At 43.5% G+C, this 20,985-nt stretch overlaps 1 protein-coding gene across 1 annotated transcript in view; it reads right to left on the bottom strand.

Moving 5' to 3' along the window:
- carmil2 (capping protein regulator and myosin 1 linker 2) overlaps nucleotides 1-20,985 on the bottom strand; it is a 54,769-nt gene that overhangs the window by 8,201 nt on the left and 25,583 nt on the right. The window contains exons 25-33 of the mRNA XM_054620746.1: nucleotides 20,851-20,979; nucleotides 20,589-20,705; nucleotides 17,594-17,769; nucleotides 16,297-16,384; nucleotides 15,993-16,082; nucleotides 15,824-15,890; nucleotides 11,752-12,281; nucleotides 3,515-3,618; nucleotides 363-1,260 (exon numbers count right to left, since the gene is read on the bottom strand). Coding sequence (XP_054476721.1) covers nucleotides 363-1,260; nucleotides 3,515-3,618; nucleotides 11,752-12,281; nucleotides 15,824-15,890; nucleotides 15,993-16,082; nucleotides 16,297-16,384; nucleotides 17,594-17,769; nucleotides 20,589-20,705; nucleotides 20,851-20,979 — 2,199 coding nt within the window. The remainder of the gene's footprint in view (nucleotides 1-362; nucleotides 1,261-3,514; nucleotides 3,619-11,751; nucleotides 12,282-15,823; nucleotides 15,891-15,992; nucleotides 16,083-16,296; nucleotides 16,385-17,593; nucleotides 17,770-20,588; nucleotides 20,706-20,850; nucleotides 20,980-20,985) is intronic.

Below are 20,985 nucleotides of genomic sequence, written 5' to 3'. Positions count from 1 at the left end.
ATCTCTGCCTCATTAGGCAAATTAGGGTGCTGTCATTCGAAGTGCGTCATTACGTCAATGTTTCCGCCTATTGGTTGATCAACAGAGTTCACAGATTGTATATCCTAGCTATCTGACGCTATCTGCTTATCAACTCCAGCCTTCATGCCCGGCTTTGTGCTTCCGGCCATCGCTGACTCAGGTCTTTGGTCTTGTATTCTCACACCGGTACAGATGTGAAGATCAAGCGGCTGAATCTGAATGTCTCTAATTAAGGAATAATTAAGACTTGACCGGACTAGCAGTTTGGTGTGTGTTGGGGTTGCCCCTTCTCCCATTAGACTACCTGACTGTGTGTGCGTTCAGTGTATCGTCAGACTGACCTTGCTGTGTGTGTCATCCTTGTCCTCGGGCTCTAATCCCGTCAGAAGTATGAGACTCTGGCTCTTGCCTTCTCTCAGTGACCTCTTGGTCACCTTCAGTCTCCTCTCTCCATACGGAGTCCCTCCCAACTTCATCTCCTCCACCTGCATCCCTCTCCCCTCCAGCTCTGTTAGAGGGGAGGTGACTGCGGGACTGGGGGCGTGGCCGGGGGCTGCCTCTTCTTCTAGGTTGGGAAGCGTGGTGACGTTGGGGTCAGGGCTCGTGGCGATGGTGGGGCAAGAGGGAGTGGTCTCACTGGAAGGCGTCGTCATGGTTAATGTCTTGACAGGCGCCATCGTTCCCCTGGCATCGCCTGCAAGATGGTTGCCGGTGGCGACGGTTCCTTCTGTGGTGGCGGCATCATTAGAAATGTTAGCATCCTCCACTGATCTCGCCCCTCTCCCCTTCTCTCTCTCCTTGTCCCTCTCCCTCTCTCTCTCCCTTTCTTTGGCCTCGCGGAGGGGTCGAATGAGGTCTGCAATGGAGGTCCTTTTGACCTTCACCCCCTCTCCTCCTCCTCCTCCCTCTCCCCCTCCTGACTTGGCGGCTCGGCCGGCTCGAGCCCTCTTGAAGGCAAAGAAGTCGCCAAACTTTTTCTTGATGTTTTTGGTGGGAAGTGTGGTGGTGGGGAAAGAAGAGGGGGCGGGGGGAGTGGGGGATGTAGAGAGGGATGAAACATCAGTGGATGTGAGGGACGTGTCAATAGATGGGGCAGAGGGAGAGGTGACAGTGGTGGTGATGGTGGTGGAGGGGGTGGTATTGTCAAACAAAGAGGAAAAGGGGGTTGAGGCTGAGGGGGTGAAGCTTGACTCTGGGGGAGTGGCTTGGGCAGGGATTGACTCCTCCCACCGGCCTTTTCTGCAGCAGGGAGACAGCAGAAAGAGCAACACACAAGAAGAGACACTCAGTACTACGACTACTGCTACAGGACTCGTGACACATGCTCAGTTCAGGTACACAACAAGAAGGGTCATGCAAACAGCCCACGGCACAAAAACATCCCTCAGTGAACGCTACTTCCTGCTTCACTGTAGGTGAAGCATGGCATAGAGATGTTGGAGAGGTTGGTTAGCCTGTCTACACTTTGGTCCAGAGCACGATATCTGGATGACGACCAGACAGATTACCATGATATTTGGTCCATCTAAGCGGTGGATCACACCAAAACACGTCAACAGTAAAACCAATGTCTTCTTAAAGCATTGCGTGCCACTCTTCCGTCATGTTTCCCAGCTTTTTTTAGATGCCCATAAAAGCGCCATTTGCGGAGTTGGACCACTTGTTAATGTCACACTTGGCCCAAGCAGCCATTCAGAATAGAGCAAGAGGCAGGCTTTATCACTTCCTTCCTGTTTTGATGTTGGTAGATGTGGTAGAGATAAGGAGTTATGAGAAGGTAGGGGTAATTCAGATATCATGTTGTGACAGTAAAGAGAGAGAAAGAGAGAGAGAGACCACAATTTACATTAATCAAATTCGATTGTCCGGTTGCAAAAGCCCCGCTCCATGGCTGAATGTCGGACAAATCCAGTCATGGTTTTGCCGACATGGTTGTCCAGGCGTTTTGTAGAGACGCGTCTTGGTGTGATCAGCTATCTGTCTCTGCCTGGTCTATTCATTGTCCCCTTATTATTCTGGTTACCCCTGATCTTTCTTCCAGCCTCCGGACTTGCTTTCCACGTACAGTACAGGTGGAACCACAGGATTGTGATTTAGGCTGTGAAGCATCTGCTGATGTGCTGCTTTTGCTATGTGGCTGGGCGTCGTCGAAGGGTGAAGATGAAAATGTTTAAATGGACCCCAACAGCAGGGCAGTCAGCGGACATGGTTCTGTTCATACTACTCTGGATGTCTGGCACTCCCCGCTACACAAACATATAGTGTATATATATAGATAATTGTAATTTAAACTGTCATACTGCACTGTCTTTAATTTATAAACCATGTTAGGAACCAGGTCATTTATGAGCAAGAATGAACATGGGAGAGGATTACCATCTCTTTACAACCACCTGCAGTCATGTGATTGCAGGTGGTTGTAAAGACACTTATTTTATGGCTAACGAGATGATGCTTGAACCGGTTACAGTACTGATGAGGCTACTGTTGGAAAAAGCTAATGAAGGACCATTTTCATTGAGATCACCTTGTCACACAGCAAACTAACTAACTGTATCAACTGCTTTTTTTAGGTAGAAATGCATCACAGGTGGATGGAGCCAGAGTAAAGGGGAAATTCATCCACTCCCACTGTCAGACTTACTAATTGAGTGATTACTTAGTAATCACTCTGTGTTCAGTGAACTGAAACAGAAAACTCAGACAAGGAATGAGTATTAATGTGGTGTTACACTGAAGGGACATGGGGTTTGTTAAACACTAAAAAAACATTCAGCATGCATTCTACGCATACAACTACAAGAAAATCACAAACATGTTTATTACAGACAATACATATTTATTTTGGCAGTTTTCAGGAGAGATCCTGCCTTCTTGATCCAAACAAAAACAGTTATAACAGAAGAAGTTACACGCTCACCTGTTACAGTGAATGTCATTATTTTAAAGGGTCAAGAATAAATGAAATTCAAATCTTTCCATCGCTTACTCCAACGCTCACTAAAAACTCTCGCTTAAAAGTGTGTTTGTCACTATGACAACCACCAACTGTGAGTGGTTTGTTGGTTGTCATTAGTCGCATCATGCAGCGTATTAAACATTTTGCCCTAGGATGCTAAGATTTGGCGTGGAGGTCAAGTGTTTTTGAGGCATGTACATTGTTGCAGCTGTTGCAGATTTGCGCTTGTTAGTATGATGATTTTGATGTTCATTGATGTTCTTCTTTGTGTTTAAAAAAACGTAAGATAAAAACTGCCATTTTACCTTCCATATAAATGTGGCAGTTTTTTTTAATGGGGTGAAATGCTATCAAAAACACACAATAAATGAATAATTATGTGATAAATATCCTCGGAACTCTTGGCCCGCTAGAAGACGATTGGTATCAATTAGTGGATACAAATTCAATTCCCAGTATACTGCTGTCTTAAGTGGATATTTAGCAAAGACAAAAATTGGTGTGTGGTTCTGTGTATGCATATGTCCAACTCACAGTGCATAATCAGGGATGATTTTCTTGGTGAAGAACTCCTCTACTCCTTCATCCACTCTGCCCATCCCTTCACTGGCCTCATTCTCTACCTTTAAAACTGGTTCCTACAACAAAAAACATCACAAAATAACATTTAAAATGAAGACCTTGCATAGTGTGTGTGTGTGTGTGTGTGTGTGTGTGTGTGTGTGTGTGTGTGTGTGTGTGTGTGTGTGTGTGTGTGTGTGTGTGTGTGTGTGTGTGTGTGTGTGTGTGAGTGGGTGAGAGAGAAACAACAGCCAACATCATTCTTTAGAAGCCTTTTTACAACTCAAAACAGGTTTTATCATTAAAAATAATTTAATTTAGTCAGACTCAGCTGCTGTTCCCCTACTTTGATGTTTCCCATATTTCATCCTCAAAATGGATTGTTTCTATAAAGTTGACAAGGCGCAAACCTGTTATGTTGCTTAATATGAGTCATAAAGTAGAGAACTCAGTGCAGCTTAAAATTCTGGATAACATTTGATAATATCCAACTGAGTGCTGCTGTAAGTTTTCCTTCCTGTTAGAACTGAATCAATTTAAAAAACCCTATGCCGTAACCTCAGTGGTATTTCATTTTTAGCTGTAAGGCGTCGTAAAACACACTTCATTCAACCTCAAACACAAGCAGCAACGTATCCAGGCAATCAGCTCAAAGTTGTCATAAAAGACACCTCGCCAAATCTCACCAAAAACAAAATTTTTTTACAAAGCTGTCTGTCCCAGCAGGGTGTGTACTGGTAGTTCCGTTAACTGTTAGCTGTTACCCAAACAAAGCGTACAAAACCGTAATAGTGAGCAAACTGTTTCCTCCAGCTGTGTCTCTTGGCACAGAGCAGAAGATTAGGCGCAGCGATGTACTCAGCACTGTGTGCATTCTGGTAGTTCCGTTAACTGTTATCTGTTATCGTGCAAAAAAAAAAAAAAAGTGAGCAAACTATTTTCCCCCACTGTGTCTCTGGACGCAAGCAGCGACCGAGAGGTACTAAGCAGTATGTGTACTGGTAGTTCCATTAGCTGTTAGCTGTTAGCAAAATACACCATCCAAAACAATACAAGTTTGCAAGCTATTTTCTCTCACTGTGTCTCTTGTCAAAGGTCAGTTAGCCAAACTAACCATCCAAAACGCTAAATGTGAGCACACTGTTTCCTCCACTATGTCTTTGGGCACAGCGTAACGGCTGAGAGGCAGCAATGCACTCAGCTGTGAGTGTACTGGTAGTTCAGTTTGCTGCAAACCAGACACACTGTCCAAAACAATAAACGTGAGCAAACTGTTTCCCCCTACTATACTCTCTGGGCACAGAGTAGTGGCTGGGAGTCAGTGAATCAATCAGCTGTATTATCACCAGCGGCCCCTACCGGCCAGGGGCTTGTTAAGAGTAGGGAGTCAGCAGGCAGTCAATGGCAGTCAATGGCAGAATCAAATAGGAAATAAAAGCTGTTTGAGAAAGTGTGAGTCACAGCAACCTCTAGAGGTCCTTGAGCATGCAGCCATAACTGGCCACCCAAAATATTATGCAGTTTACTGCACCAGAATGTAAGATCAGCCATGGACAGACAGCGAGGTGCACACTCATACCACAGACACACGCACGGACACACCCACACACATGTATTCCATCGCACAGTTCTCCTGGCGGAGATAACAATAAAAAGCATAATGATTGTAATTATTTGAGGACCCCCTTGAAAATTAGATGATACATCTAAAGGGGTATTCCTAATAATACATTTCCATATAGGTCTTGAGATGAGTTTTGAAATGGACCTGCTCAAGTTGCTATGGACTAAGCAATACGTTGCTCCAGCTCAGGACAGTTGGCATGTGTAAGCACTAATCTAAATGGGTCAAATTCAGTCTGCAGAAACCTACTTATTATTGGAGTTGAATTTGTGTGGATACAAAGCCCTCTGTTAATCTGTTACCTGTAGAATTTTTTTTCCACTCCCTCTGTTTCCGGATGTACATCACACACTCATGGCTCATTTTGACTTGCATCATTCTTCCAGTCCACAACACAGAAAAAATCTGTGGGTTTTTTATTTGATTGTCCTGACTGAGGTGAAGTGGAAGCACTGGCACCAGCACATAGCTGAGACTTATACTAGCTGAAGGTTTCAAGTGTAGGGGAAGGACAAAGGCAAAATGGTTATATTTAGTGATGGTACAGTAGGAGGAAGAGTCAAATAGAAGGACAACCATATCTACTTACAGGGGAACAAGAGAGTCTCTATTAGCAGCAAGCCAGCCATCTTCACTTCATATAGTAACAATTGTAAATAGAGTGGAGAGAACTGTTTGTGTCACTATTGTGGGTCAAAATTATGTGTAGGACATACAATATGGAAAATCTCTGTCCTCAAATTTCAGTGCACAGATGCCATCAATGTAAATTGAATGTAAATTAAAACAATACTAACAATACCACAATAAATGCTGCAATTTAGAAAGGAGCAATATAGCTTACAAATTAGTTTTAGTAGGATAATAAATTGTTAGGAAATTAATCTGCAACTATTTTATAATCAATTTTCAATGAAGAATGATAGATATTTAATTGTTTCTGCTTCTGGTATGTTAATGTGATAGTTGTGTACTGGATATCTTTGGATTTTGGAGAAAGCTGGGAACAAAAGCAACATTAAGATTTCACCTTCTGCACTGGGAATTGTATAATATTATTATAACGTAATAATAATGTACCTTTGCCCAATACTCATTTTTACTGGATAAATCTTATTGTAACACAAAGCAACATTAATTAGCTATTAGCTCCGTAATTTAGCCAAGCAGGACTATGCTGCATTCCGGCTGCTAACAGCTAATGTAAACTAGCTCTCCTGCTGCCTATTTAATACGGATGTGTTGTTCACAATCTAGCATTATGAGGGACATTTTCTGTCAACCCCATTGTCCCCTAGACAACGGGACGCCGGTCGTCTCAAGCCCTGATCCCTCCGCCCCCCGTACCTATAGTACTGTAAAAAAAACAAGTACCGTCACGTTTTCAGAATTTTGGCACCAACTTGGTACCAAACTATCAGTTCTCATGAGGCTCCTAGAACAGAGAGACGTGGACTGTATGTGTGAACCTTAACATTCTGCTATAAACAGGTAAGCCTAATTTCTCCACTGATGAGAACAGCACCTGTAACCGTGGTAACTTAACACATCCAGTGGGCGCCACTGAGGTGAAGTGGTTAAGGTACCAGCCTTGAACTGCAGAGTGCAGCCGTGTGACCGTTGTTCAATGTCACTTCCATCCCTCTCCCCTCCTTTCCTGTCATTTCTCTACTGTCAGTCTAATAAATGCATAAAAACCCCACAAATATTAATAAAGACTGTATCCTCAGAATGCTTAAAGTGGCCCTATTATGCTTTTCCACTTTTTCCCTCTTCTTTAGTGTGTTATATATATTATTGTACATGTAAAAGGTCTGTAGAGTGTAAAACCTGAAGTCCACGTCTAAAAGGAGTTACCCTCCCCCTCAGAAACACTGCTCCTGAGCTGCCTGAAACGGCTCCATTGAATTTTCTCCTTCACTTCCGTAACTTTATGAGATCATAATGTTTTACGGAAATCACATAAAACTCCTTCCGGCTAGTTTGGTCGCCCTCAAACAATAAAAGAGAGAGACGGAGCTGGAGCTCCGGAGGAAGAGTTTTTTGAAATGTGAAACGTTGACCAATCACAACAGAGCTGGCTAACTGACCAATCAGAGCAGACTTTGCTTTCTGGAGGGAGGAGCAAGCGCTACAACGGAGCGTTTCAGAGAGAGGGTGAGAAGAGGTTCTGCAGGACAGCCAGGATGAGAAAAACAAGGCGGATTATGAGCATTAACGCATGTAAACATGTTGTAACTGCAACTTCAGATAAAAATATGCACCCTGAAAATAGCATAATAGGGCTGTTTAAATAAAAAAAAAAGGTGCATCAAGGCTAAAAAGTAAAACGAACAATAACCATATGGCTAAATTATTAACTTTTTCATAAAGGTAAAAGACTAAAACTTAATTAAAATCAGGTGCCAAAATTAATTCTGGTAATAAAACAAGCACTCCACCAACAATAAAGCTTAGTGAATGCAGTTCTTGTCTCCATCTACAAGCTCTTTCCATCTCTCTCCATCATCCAATGAGAATAACATGTCTCCCTCTTATTCTCTGCCACCTCCTTTACAGCCACCTGTCTCTATGTGATACATGCCAACACGGCACACAATTGTTGGCACACAGACTCTCTCTCTCACACAAACACACACGCAAACACACACATAAACGCACACACTTGTTAGCATGGGGCAACAGAGCTTTCTCCACACACCAACCTGCACACCCACACACCATACGTACAATAGCCTGATACAATAAATGACTTCTACAACTACTGTACATAGAATATCATAACCTGATCTGTGCTGGGGGACATTAGACATCCTGTCAAAGTATGCACAGTTTTTACTGTATCAACCAATGTTGAAGCAGTTAAGTTGGCGTCTATGGCTCTGCATTAAGCTGCTCTCTGCTCAGGGAGCATGCTAACTGAACAGCAGGGAAGCAAATACAATTCATCCCATGGGTGCACAGGCAGTGAAGCCAGGGCAGCAGCACACTGCACACAGCAGAGGCCTGACTGGACAGCAGGTGGAAGTAAAGCTTTACCAGGCAGCAGATGGGCTGGAGAAATCAGTGTTGCAGCAAAACAGTGGAAGAAGAGGTTGTTGCGATTGACCACCTTGATAGAAAAATTGATTGTTACCAACTGACCTTATTTTTCCTGATTTACTCAACCCGTTCTCACTCTCAACTCAGACGCACGAGGCAGCCTTTAGCCACTGTATGAGACGCACAAGGCTTTCGGCTCACTGCAATGTATACTTATCCATGCCATTATTAGACGGTCAAAGCAGCTGATGGGGTATAAAGAGCGAGGCGGATGGGAGGTAAGGTTGGACCGGTTACACCATAGAAATAAAATAAAGGTAGAATTGACATTCCCGTTCAATTTAATGTAGCAGGATGGTCAGAGCGGCGGCCATTTGTAGGCGTACTATTGCTGTTTGGGGTGGTTGTTGCTGGCTAGCTTTTGAGTTAACTAAACAGACTTATGGCAAGTCCCGGACTCGCTGAGGTGAGGTTTTGCATTTCAACTAAGACGAGAAATGGAGTTATAACATTGCGAAGCAAAGAGAGCCAGAGCAAATGAGAAAAATTTAACATTTAACTATTCAAAACCAGAAGCACTAAGAAGCGAGCCCTGTCTTTCTGGCTCAAATACCACAGACTGCTGGGCCAATCAGTGCTGGGTATGCTCTGCATTCAAAGCATAAATAATGCTGTCAATAAAGGCTGGGCAATATATCAATATCTTATCAATATTATGATATGAGACTAGATAAGTGTTGTCTTTTCCTGGTTTTAAAGGATGCATTACAATAACATGAATGATATATGATATTTTGTGAAAAGCACCAATTTGTTCGAATTGGAATTTGGTAAAAATAAAATTCATAAGGCCCACCCCTACTGTTAATATTGGGGGTACCTGGATTATTGTTCAGAATTGGCCTCTATTAACAATGAAACAGTAATGACCCAATAAAGCCTGTTTTGTAAAAATACAAAAAAAAGTAAGGTCTTGAAATTGTGTCATTGTGCAGCAGTGTGCTTCATGGCAACATAAATGTTTTATTTAGAACCATTTGCGCATGATGCTATAGAGAACCTCTGTAAAGAGTAGCTTTTAGCAGCACAAAGGGTTCTGCTTTGGTACAGGCCTAAAGAAAAGTCTCCTGCTGCAAAAATCCCTTTTTGCTAACAGCGTCAGGACGTTATGCTGAGTTGCCTTTTTCCTAAAATAAGTAGCGTTCTGTGCATCATAACCACCAACATAACTCTTCTTTGGGTGTGGGACTTGTCTATGTTGGTGTGTGAATGAAACAAGCTCCCTTTTGTAATCAGAGAACAGGACATTTTGTCCACTTCAAGTCTAGGGTGAAATATGATGACAACAATTTTTTCTTTTTGCATGGTGCTGAAATATGGGATGTATCACTGACACAGTAGTCAGATTTAGTTTTTTTGAGGAAAGGTATTTACTAGCTTGTTAGTACCTGGTCTGCCAACAACTACTGCCTTATTGAAACACATCCTCTGTGTCAAACAACAAGTGTAATATGTGTGTCCCAATCATAGACTGAATACAAAAAGTGGATGTAGTCATCGTGACTTCACCCATTGGTTTGTGGACTGCCGTAATGAAGCCTCAAGTTTGGCAATTTTGCCGTCGCTGTCTTATATTAAGGCCTTAATCATCTTGTTTTTTGGACCAATGAAAATAAGTTATCATATTTGGAATGTCAAGGATAGATCTATAGACGTCGGTTACTGCTAAAATTGACGATATAATGCAGGTGCAGTGTTTTCTTACTTTTCTAAAATAGAATATCGGTGTCACGACAGCCTGATTAATCTTGCTGTCACTTATGCCTATTATATGGTGGTAACATTTTTAGCCATATGTAATTCATACAGGCACTAACCAGCTTAAGAGCGAATGCTACATTCACGTCATGTGCGAGGAAAGTTAGTGAGAGGAGATATTCCCATGCTTATAACTTGCAAATGTTTGTCATATTTAGCACGATAATGATTTTTTCAGAGCTTAAGAAAAGAAAATCAGTTTTCCAGATGTGGTGACGATATGAATGTTGACAGGAACCGCTACTCTCACTTCCTCCTGTTTGATGGAATAATGTAAAAGTCATACTTGCTGCCTCTCTTAACTAAAGGCAGCACGCTAACATTGTAATGCTAGCCCTTCTTGAGTCAAACTAGCATGCTAACAGGCTAATATGAGCCTATATCTTTTCAACTAGCATTAGTGAAGCAAGAACTCAAGCTAGCAAGGTAATAATCCAACATTAGCTGATATTTTACATTACAGTTAATGCCTAATAAGCCAGACATGCTGACTTAGTAAATCATTTATTCTTCTCTTGTCTTTTAATGTACTGTTAGAATTTTTCTCCATCATGACATTTTTACAATAACCATATGTAGCATGATGGGAACCAACGTCAGTAAAGGCTCACTCACTGACAGGGGTGCATAATCTAAGCCAGGTTGTCCATCATCTACTGTAGTAGTCTAATGTCTCATGTCGAATCAAAAAAACAATGTGTGGTTGTGTTTGTGGAAAAGCACCACCACATCTGACACCTCCAACACAGCAAATGTGTCCCTTTCAAAAAGAGAAATCACACACAAGATACAATCTGCACACACAAGGTCACCGCAGATGAAGAGAAATTCTCCTTTTCCATTTACACAGTGAAAGCACAGAGAAAGAGACCCCCAATAATGTGAAAACATGAATAATTGAGTTAGTGAAAGCATTCCCAGGAGAGAGACAGAGAGAGAGACAGAGAGAGAGAGAGCAGCACTGGGAACAACCCAGGGAACACCACTCCCAAAACCGATGTGCCTTTTCTCACACACACACACACACACACACACACACACACACACACACACACACACACACACACACACACACACACACACACACACACACTTTGCTGAGCACGACTACATGGAGCAAGAGAATGCAAAGATAAAGATGGCTACCATTATTACTACAGCATCATAAAAATGAAAGCAACTGGAGAGAGAGAGAGGATAGATAGATAGATAGATAGATAGATAGATAGATAGATAGATAGATAGATAGATAGATAGATAGATAGATAGATAGATAGATGTGGATATTTTGCTGTTTTAACCTGAGGTTCCCAGTCATATGAGCAGTATACCCTTCATCCCTCCATTCCTCGCCTGTCCTCCTCTCTTTACTTCATTTTTTTCTACCGTGTTGTTTCCTCCATCTTCATCGTTTTCTCCTCTGGGATCCCTCCGTAGTCGTGCAATTAGCTTCCTACTTCATCTACCCTTCCCTCCATCCCTCATCCATCTCTCCTCTCATCCTGCTGTATTTTGGCTGCCTGTGTAAAGCATTTTTATATGTGCATGTATTATTGTATGTATGTACAAATGCAAATGCTATGTAACTGTGTGTGTGTGTGTGTGTGTGTGTGTGTGTGTGTGTGTGTGTGTGTGTGTGTGTGTGTGTGTGTGTGTGTGTGTGTGTGTGTGTGTGTGTGTGCCCATTGGTGAGTGTTTATGGGTATGTATTTGTGTGTGTTCTTACCTGCGGCCTGGAGGAGGGGGGCTGTGTGTGTGTGCGTCGTGGCCGTGGACGGGAGGCGGTGTAATGCCTTAGAGTCTGTCCCTGGGTGGGTAGAGGCTCCATGGGAGAAGCGGGGGATCCAGAACCGGGGAAAGGGCCTGGGCTGGGGCCGCAGCCAGGGAAGGGAGCCTGTCGTCTGGGTGAGCCTCCGCGGCCGGCAGCCTCCTCCTCTGCAGCTCGAGCGGAGACGGAGTACCGGAGGGGGAGACCGGGAGGAGGAATGAGCGATGCTCCACTCGCTCCTGATAGTGCTGCTGCAGCATCCGCTGCCGCCACCTCCCCCTCCCTCTGCCGCCTCCTCCCCCTCAGCTCAGGGGGGGAGGGGGACAGGGAAGGGGAGGGGCTCGAAAACCTGACTGACAGCGGGGTTGCTGTCGGCGACCGTGGGAGGCCACACCTTCCTCCTCCTCCTTGCTCTCCAGTACCTCCTCCCCTCTCTCTCTCTGGTCCTCCATCCCTGTTCTGCTGCTCCCAGTCTGCATCCAGTAGACCTGAGAGGGAATCAGTGAGACTGATGAGAGGAGAGAAACTAGGAGGAAGGATGGAGGGAGGAAGGGAGGTAAAGATGGGGAATCGAGCCCATGCGACCAGCATGCTTTTTGCTGAAATGCACTCTATGTATGTGTATCTAGGGCAGGCAGAGCTACGGGGAAGACATGGGGAGAATGGAGGGACATGAAAATGGGAAAAAGGAGAAGGAGGGGGTGTCAAAGGACTTGGATGGAGGGGGAGGAGAGACTAAGAAGGGGGGGGGGCGAAGTAATCAGTTAAGCATAGACATGTAGAGAGGAAACAGAGAGGAAGCAGAGCAGCAGATGGATTCTGCAGTCATAATGCAACACAGTTATTAGCCTGTCACACAACACAAGGTAGAATATGGTAGTATAAACATACATTGTTATTAATCGTTCAGTTATAAGATTCCCCGCTTGTCTGAATATCTAACAGGCCTTTGAAATGCAAATTGATCACTACTTTTTTTAGAAATAAAATATTTTTTGTTTAGAAAATATTGACATAATTAGTTTTTATGACAGAGACACAAAATTAAGGTGAGCATTTGATTACTTTACATATTTATTTTTTATTAAAGCTCTCCTCTGATCAAACAAAGGGAGCGGGGGTTGTGAGCCGGAGCACCCCAAATCCCCCCCCTGTGATTCCTCCTGCTCCCTCATCATCCCCTCCTCCATCTTCTCCCCATCTCATCTCTCCCATGGTGAAAGTCACTGGTGTGAAAGTAAACAGGCCATGCTCCAATTAGCCAAACAGTGCTGTGTATCTGCCACGGAGTGGTTCAGCGAGGCACAGCACACATGAGGAGTACAATGGATAGAATGAACCACGCGACAGGAGGTGAACATTTATACCCAAGCTCAGATGTTGTTCTGGATGGCAGTAGTTACCGATCAGATTTAAATATGGTGCTGTTGTACCATCATATTAATGGCATAACCAAAAAGTTCTCAACCTTTTGTAAGCTAAGGTCCACTTCTGATTGTTAAGTATTAAATGAGGACCACCTTCCCAAATAAATGAGAAAAAACACGACATTAGAAGGGTATATATAACTGGGCTGTAAATATGTGTTACCCAAATAAATAATTAAATCCTAATTTAAAGTTACTATTAAATTTGTAAATAATTGAATGTGACCGTTCCATTTTGTGTTGCTACGTCCAAGGGAACGTTAGATAACCAACAGTAGCAACAGGTTTGTCTCGTAGTGATATTCAAACACGTATGGTCATTGGAATTATATATTTTACTTTTTTTTATGTGAATTCTTGAGCACACTTAGATTTTATATTACCAAAAATATATATTTTTAAATTGTATCTATCCAACTCACCACCAGGTGGTGATCAGGTGACAGCTCTGCTCCTCTCTTCACCCGAGTGTCCAAGACATTCGGCCGCAGGTCTGATGACACAACTACAAAGTCGATCATAGACCTTTGGCCTAGGGTGTTCTGGTACCAAGTACACTTATGAACCTCCCTATGCTCAAACATGGTGTTTGTTATGGACAGTCCATGACTAGCACAGAAGTCCAACAACAAAGCACCACTCGGGTTCAGATCGGGCAGGCCGTTCCTCCCAATCACACCCCTCCAGGTTTCTCCATCGTTACCCACATGAGCGTTGAATTCTCCCAGAAGAACTATGGACTCCAAGAAGGCCGCGTACTCCGAACTGCCGTTTGGTGCACAGGCACAAATGACAGTCAGAGACTTCCCCCTGCGATTCGCAGTCGCAGGGAGGCGACCCTCTCGTTCTCCGGGGAGAACTCCAGAACAGCGGCGCTCAGCCGGGGGCTTGTGAGTATCCCCACACCCGCCCGGCGCCTCTCACCCTGGGCAACTCCGGAAAAGGAAAAAGTCCAGCCCCTCTCCAGGAGTTTGGTTCCAGAACCAGTGCTATGCGTGGAGGTGAGCCCAACTATATCTAGTTGGTAGCGTTCCACCTCCCGCACTAACTCCGGTTCCTTCCCCGCCAGAGAGGTGACATTTCACGTCCCTAGAGCTAGTCTGTGATGCCGGGGGTCAGCACGCCCAGGTTTCCGCCCCAGCCTGCCGCCCAGCTCACACTGCACCCGACCCCAATGCCCATCCCTGCGGGTGGTGGGCCCACAGGGTGGCGGCACGATGTAGCTTTTTCGGGCTGGGCCCGGCCGGGCCCCATGTGCCAAGGCCCGGCCACCAGACGCTCGCCGGCGAGCTCCCCTCCCAGGTCTGGCTCCAGGAGGGAGCCCCGGTTTCCCTTTTCCGGGTGAGGTGCCACAACCTTGCATCGTCCGATGTATTTGGCAGTACCTCCAATGTTTACTGATGGGGCTCTGAGGATTCATCAAATGTGTTTTGATACTAAAAGGAACTTTTTACACTCATTTTGTCTGCCCCTGTGGAACAAAGTGGTGGTGTTTCTGAGCACCAGGATCCCTTTAGAAAACCTCTCAGTGTAGTGCAGCAGGGTCTGACAGTCTGCCCCGCTCAGTCCTGGTTCTGCTTCTCCCGTGCCTTCCTTTCCTCCAGCGGGCCCAGCAATACGGCCTGGGTCTCCAGCAGCGTGGTGTTGCTGTTGGCTCCCAGCGGAGCAGCGAGGAGAAGCTCTGCTCCTGGCAATAGGAGGAGCCTCTGCTGCCGGCCACGGAGCTCTCCACCTCTCGCCGGCGCTCTTTGACTGCAGGTCAAAGGCTGCAGTGAAGCCGGATTGGGGCCTGTCTGCTGCTGGAGGCCCCGCTGGGATCTGAGCTAAAGGAGTTCCTGGTGAACCTGGACGCCGTAAAACGTTACTTCTGATTTTGCTGGGAATCGAATCGGATGACAGGCATTAAGAATAACTTCTGTATGTAGAAATAGGTCAATAGGTCGTATAGAGGCATTAGTGTTAAATCAAGACTGTTTCATTACCAGTCAAAAATTTCCTGTAGTAACTTTTTATGATCTTGTGACTTTTCTTTAGCTTTAGAAACCTTTAACATTTTTAGCTTCTCGTGGGTTACAAAATTGTCATTATGTTGCTCCCCTTGGATATCCTACTTCCAGCTGGTGAACATAGTGGAGCATTTAGCAGCTTAAAAGACAGATATTTCTCTCAGGAGTGGGTGGAGACCAAACACAGAGCTAAAGGGAGAGGGAATATTGGACTCATCAAGTGGATAGGAACATGACAAATGAAAAATTATACAGCTCTGTGATTCCTGTATGTGTACATAGGCAACTGCTTGCTAACACATTTGCCATATCAACAGAAATGTATGCTCCCTTAGAAATGTTATCGTTTAATTCTATGTTCTGATAATTTGTGCACACAAATTATTAATTTGAGAGCATGAATATAGATATTTTCCTCCTTTCTACACCTTTTTTATTATGTTATTATTAATAAAGTTTGTTATTATTATTAAAGGATCGCAGTCACACACACATGCAAATTAATTGAACTGAACCAAATTCAGATTCATCGAGAGTGGGACAGACAGAGAGACAATGATGGATCACATAGTAATATATATATTTTTTTTATCTTACTCTTAATTGAAGGGGCAGGCCTCAGGCTTTTGGAGTGGAAACTATTTCTCCAGAATGCCGGACTGTACTGGTGATGAGAGAGGAAAATCAAGACAAATCAAATCCAACACATAAATGTATGAGTGAATAACAGAATGAAGGGACAGATTGATGGGTATGTGTCTCTTACATCATCAATCGGGAAGTCGCTGTCGACCAGACGAAGCTCTGGGATGTTGATGTTCAGAGCAGTGCATGAATTTTCTTTTATAAGGCAATCCTACACAGTATATATATAAAAGTATCAACAGTAATGAGTGCAACATATTGAATATATTCACACACAGTGTATGAACAAAAATAATATATATATATATATATATATACATAAAAACTATAGTGTATATTTTACCATAATAAATGGATAGGAATCACCATAATATTCACCCTTCACACACGCACATGCAAATAAAACACAATACACACACATTTACCATTTTGTCCTGTGCTGTTGTCAGATCCTGTAGAACCTGTTCAATGATGCTTTCAGCCAGAGAGACACTCAATGTTTGTCTCAGTTCACTGGACGGACGACAAGAGAGAACAAATGCACACATGTAATTATAGCAGAGTGAAGACTATACTTTAAATGAATCAACCAGTTATTTAAATAAAAATGAAATATTGGTGGAATTGCTGGAGGGTAATTGGAGGCATCTACATACCTGCTAGGTGGCTCCACCCAGCAGGTGAAGAAAGACAGGGGGAGTTCATTGCGTTGTGACATTGAATCAGGCGGCAACCTCCGGTTTATGCCAAGTGAGGCAATGCGGAAGTGTCTTATTCATGCATACTCTCAACTGACTAGCAGGGGGCAAGTCCTCTGGTTACTAAAGTTAAAAAAAGTCTGATTGTAAAGAAGTCTATGAGAAAATGACCTCACTTCTCAGCAATCCAAATATGGTAACTTCAGTTCATCAGTTGCAAAAAAAGTTGGTGAATCGCCGAACTCAATGCTTCAAAGCGGCAGGCTACAACCAATGGTTGACGTCGCAATACCCATTAACTCCTTATATACAACCTATGTGGTTAATATGGGCTTACCAGGGGAAGTCAAGAAGCAGTAAAAACAGTAAACAGACCAGATACTAATTAATGATCACATCAGCCCTTGGTCGCGAAGAAAGTAAAAAATGTGAAATAAGCGCTGCGGTAGTCAACATGGTAGAGGGGGCGCCACATGTCCTACACCTTAGTCCCTACCGCAGCGGCCCAACATCAAATCCCAACTGCAGCCCTTTGCTGTCGATGTCAATGAAGTCCCTGAAGAGTACAGGGCTCAGGGGGGGACATTGAGATTGGGCTAGTCTCTTCACCTCAAGATCTCCAGGGCGAATGAAGAAGATAGATTTTATCATGTGTTTATAAGACCCAATCCTGTTACAATCAGATTATTAAGATACATACGGCTGTGTCTAATATGTCACATCCATGACGTGTTCCTAAGTTGTGTCTTGTTAGATAGCACACAATGATACATCCAAGAATCAACTGAACCTACGGGGAAATGTCATTTAGAAATGCAGTGACTGCCAAAAGTTGTTGGTCAAGAAATAGCACAGAGGCTAACTGCTGCTAAACCATCAAATTTACATTTTAATTATTTTTATACCCGGTTTTGAACAAACAAAATAAAGTCAGATCCTCGTACAAAGTAATGAAATCAAATGTTATACAAACAATTTCAAATGTCTGAAGGTGTACCAGTTGTAAAGGCATAAAGGTTATTACCGCAGTCGGTTGCTGATGATCGGCCCTGTGTTCTCCACCAGAGTGCTTCTCAGGAATGTGTGTGTCTGTCTGCTTCTTTTGGACACACACTCTGACAGACACTCGAACACACTGGACCGCTGGATCACGCGTGGACACGTAGCCTCTGCGCCCCTAATCAGGCCTTGAGCCAACTCCTGGAATACACACAGAGTAGGGACGTGAGCGTGGTCGAGACCGGGAATCGTCAAGGCAAACCTGGAACTGGGATGTTAAAGGGACTGTTAATCGCGCTTTGTTAGTTTCTTGACCACTCAAAGCGCTTCAACACTACATGTCATAATTCACCCATTCACATCCATTCATACACTGATGGCAGGGGCTACCATGCAAGGTGCCACCTGCCCATCAGGACTACCTAACATTCACACCCATTCATACACCCATGGCACAGGCTTTGGGAGCAAATTGGGGTTAAGTGGCTCACCCAAGGACACATCGTCATGGACTAGAGGAGCCAGGGATCGAACGCCAATCTTCTGATTGAGGGAAGACCCGCTCTACCTTCTGAGCCACAGTCGCCCCTAACTAGCAGGGCTCTAATTAGCAACCATTGAGAAATTATTTATTCTGTCATTTAAGAGATTCACTCAAGACTATGCTTTGGATTTTAAAGCTGCTAAATTCAAAATTGTTATGAATGAATTAACCAACCGGCTCACTGGGCACAGGCCCAAGGGCCCAAAGTGTCCTGTGTCCTGCATCTACAAAATGTCTCTCAAAGAGAAAGGTACCAACCAGGAAGTAACTCAAAAAGACCAGAAAGAAACACAAAACGACTTCAAAGAGACAAAATGACTACAATGAGACACAAAATAACTTAAAAAAAAGGCTTAACAAGTACTAAGTCTGTGTGTCTTGCTGATGTGGTGGGGCCTTTGGCATGTCTTCGCCATTTGATTGTACTGTTAGCGCCGCTAGCACTGTTAGCTGCTAGACTCCTGCCCAGCTGCCGCCATGTTGAGAGCCCTGCAGAGGTGAATTTCGAACTAAGCACCTTTTAGGTGTAATTGGAACATGAAATACCCACTGCTGAAATAGAGGAAAGACTTAATAAAAAACAATACAATTTTTAACTACTATACATTGATAGTGAACTGACAACATTCATAATGCAAAAAAATGTCTTAATAATGTTCAATTGTAGTTATTCTGCATTCCTGATTAACTGTTAAATTTCAGTAGCCCACCTTTAATTAAATTAAATGAAGTGATCATGCCATGGCCTTTACCCCGTTCTGTAAACCAACACACTATCATTCCTAGAATAGTCAAACTACTGATATGATATGATATGATATGAACTTTATTCGTCAGCTGGTGCTGAAATTTGTCTTGCGACCCAGCAGCCGTTGCATGTTTAAACAGAAAACATGAATTACACACATTGACATGACACATTGAAACACAACAAATTTACATACATGGGTACAGATAGTCGAGAGCACATTGTCCACCACTTCGCCTATCTCCGGTTTAGCATCAAAGTCGATTGATGGACAAAAGACTTTTTTAGTCTAACCTTCTTGAAAAGTGGTACCTCGTATCTCCTTCCTGAGGGCAATAACCTGTATTCACTATACAAAACATGATTAGTGTTTGAGGTGATGTTTTTTGCCAACCTCAGCATGCTGTTGTCATACATGGAAGCATACAGCTCCTGAAGTGGTTGTCCAACAATCTTTGAACAAATGTTTAGTTGTTGTAACATTTGTGACTTTAGGGCTACAGACAGACATCCATACCAGGTGGTACTGCAGTACTGAAGAACACTCATAATGACAGAAGTGAAAAACAAAAGAAGAATCCTTCTACTGGCACCAAAAGATCTTAAACGGCGAAGGAAATAGATTCTTTGCTTTGTTTTCTTACACACTGATTCAATCTGATCTTTCCATGAAAGAAGATGGTCTATTGCTACTCCTAGGTATGTGTATGAACATACCTGATCGATCTGTTCACTATGAATAGTAATAGGAGATTTGCATATCTCCAGTGGTGCACCAAAAACAATCTCTTCTGTCTTTTTTGTGTTTATGATGAGAGCGTTGTTATCACTCCATTCAACCACCTTATTTACTCTCTGCTGGTGCAGTCCAGGGTCACTGAAACTATTTAAGAGAGAAATTAAAACTGTGTCGTCAGAGTACTTTAGAATGTACTGATCTGGTCCTTTGCTCCTACCCTCAGACAGACATTCTTCAGTACGACAACTGTCAGTATAAAGAGTGAAGAGTACAGCTGAGCTTACACAACCCTGTGGAGCGCCAACATTTGTAGTTAATGCTGAGGAAAGGGTTCTGTTCACCTTTACTCTCTGTACTCTGTTGGTTAAGAAACATGCATACCAGTGAATCAAATATGGATTCAGTTCTAACTGGACCATCTTTGACACCAATATATCAGACTGTATCGTGTTGAAGGCTGAAGAAAAGTCCAAGAACAACACCCTTGCATAGTTGTCTTTAGACTGATCTAGATGTTTTGTAATCAGGTGGACCAGTGTGGCGACCGCATCCTCTGTACCGCAGCCCTTTTTATAAGCAAACTGACAGGGGTCAAGTTTCTCTTTGGTTAAACTAACAAGATATTGTAGCAGTATTCTTTCAAGTGATTTCATGATCACTGAAGTGAGGGCTATGGGTCTATAATCCTTATGCTCTTTTGGACATCGGATTTTTGGTAGTGGTTTTATGTAGGAGGTTTTCCAAGACAGAGGGATTGTGTGTGTGTCTACAGAGGTTTGGAATATAGGTTGCCACACTGGAGCCAGCTCAGATGCAAAGTTCTTGAGGAGGAAAGCACTGCACTCATCTGGCCCATTAGCTTTCCCTGTATTGGTACACCTCGTGTGCTGTACTCATGAGTGTAACCTTTGTTTCATCACTGAACAGCATGCTGCCCTGTCATCTGGCCTGTGTGATAAGGTGAGCAACGGGTGTATTTAAAAGTGTACCTGTATACTTCTGTTGAATTCATTAGTCAGTGCAGTAGCAGTGTCAGTGAGGATGCAGTTCACCAAGTCTCCATCAGAGGAACACTTCCTGCCTGCCTCGTACAGAGAGGGAAGCAGCTGCACAAAGAAACATTAGTAATAAGCATAATTTACAGATACATTATTTATAAATGTATTTTAATTGAACAGAACCTGGCAGAGCCTGGATGTGATTATTTTGGCACAAAATAACATAATTCATAATTCACTCAGTAGCCCTTACCTCGAAGGACTCCCTTGCGTTGTGCAGCACCTCGTGTGCTGTCAGGATGTCAGCCTGCACCTCCTGAATGCTGCAGTGGATCAGACGTTTGAGGCTGTCCTCCAACTGCTGACACAGACCCTGGACCTGCTAAAA

Source organism: Anoplopoma fimbria, chromosome 19 (genome assembly GCF_027596085.1).
Source record: "Anoplopoma fimbria isolate UVic2021 breed Golden Eagle Sablefish chromosome 19, Afim_UVic_2022, whole genome shotgun sequence".
Taxonomy (NCBI): domain Eukaryota; kingdom Metazoa; phylum Chordata; class Actinopteri; order Perciformes; family Anoplopomatidae; genus Anoplopoma; species Anoplopoma fimbria.
Note: the sequence above shows the minus strand (reverse complement) of the source record. Positions and strands in the feature narration are given on the sequence as shown.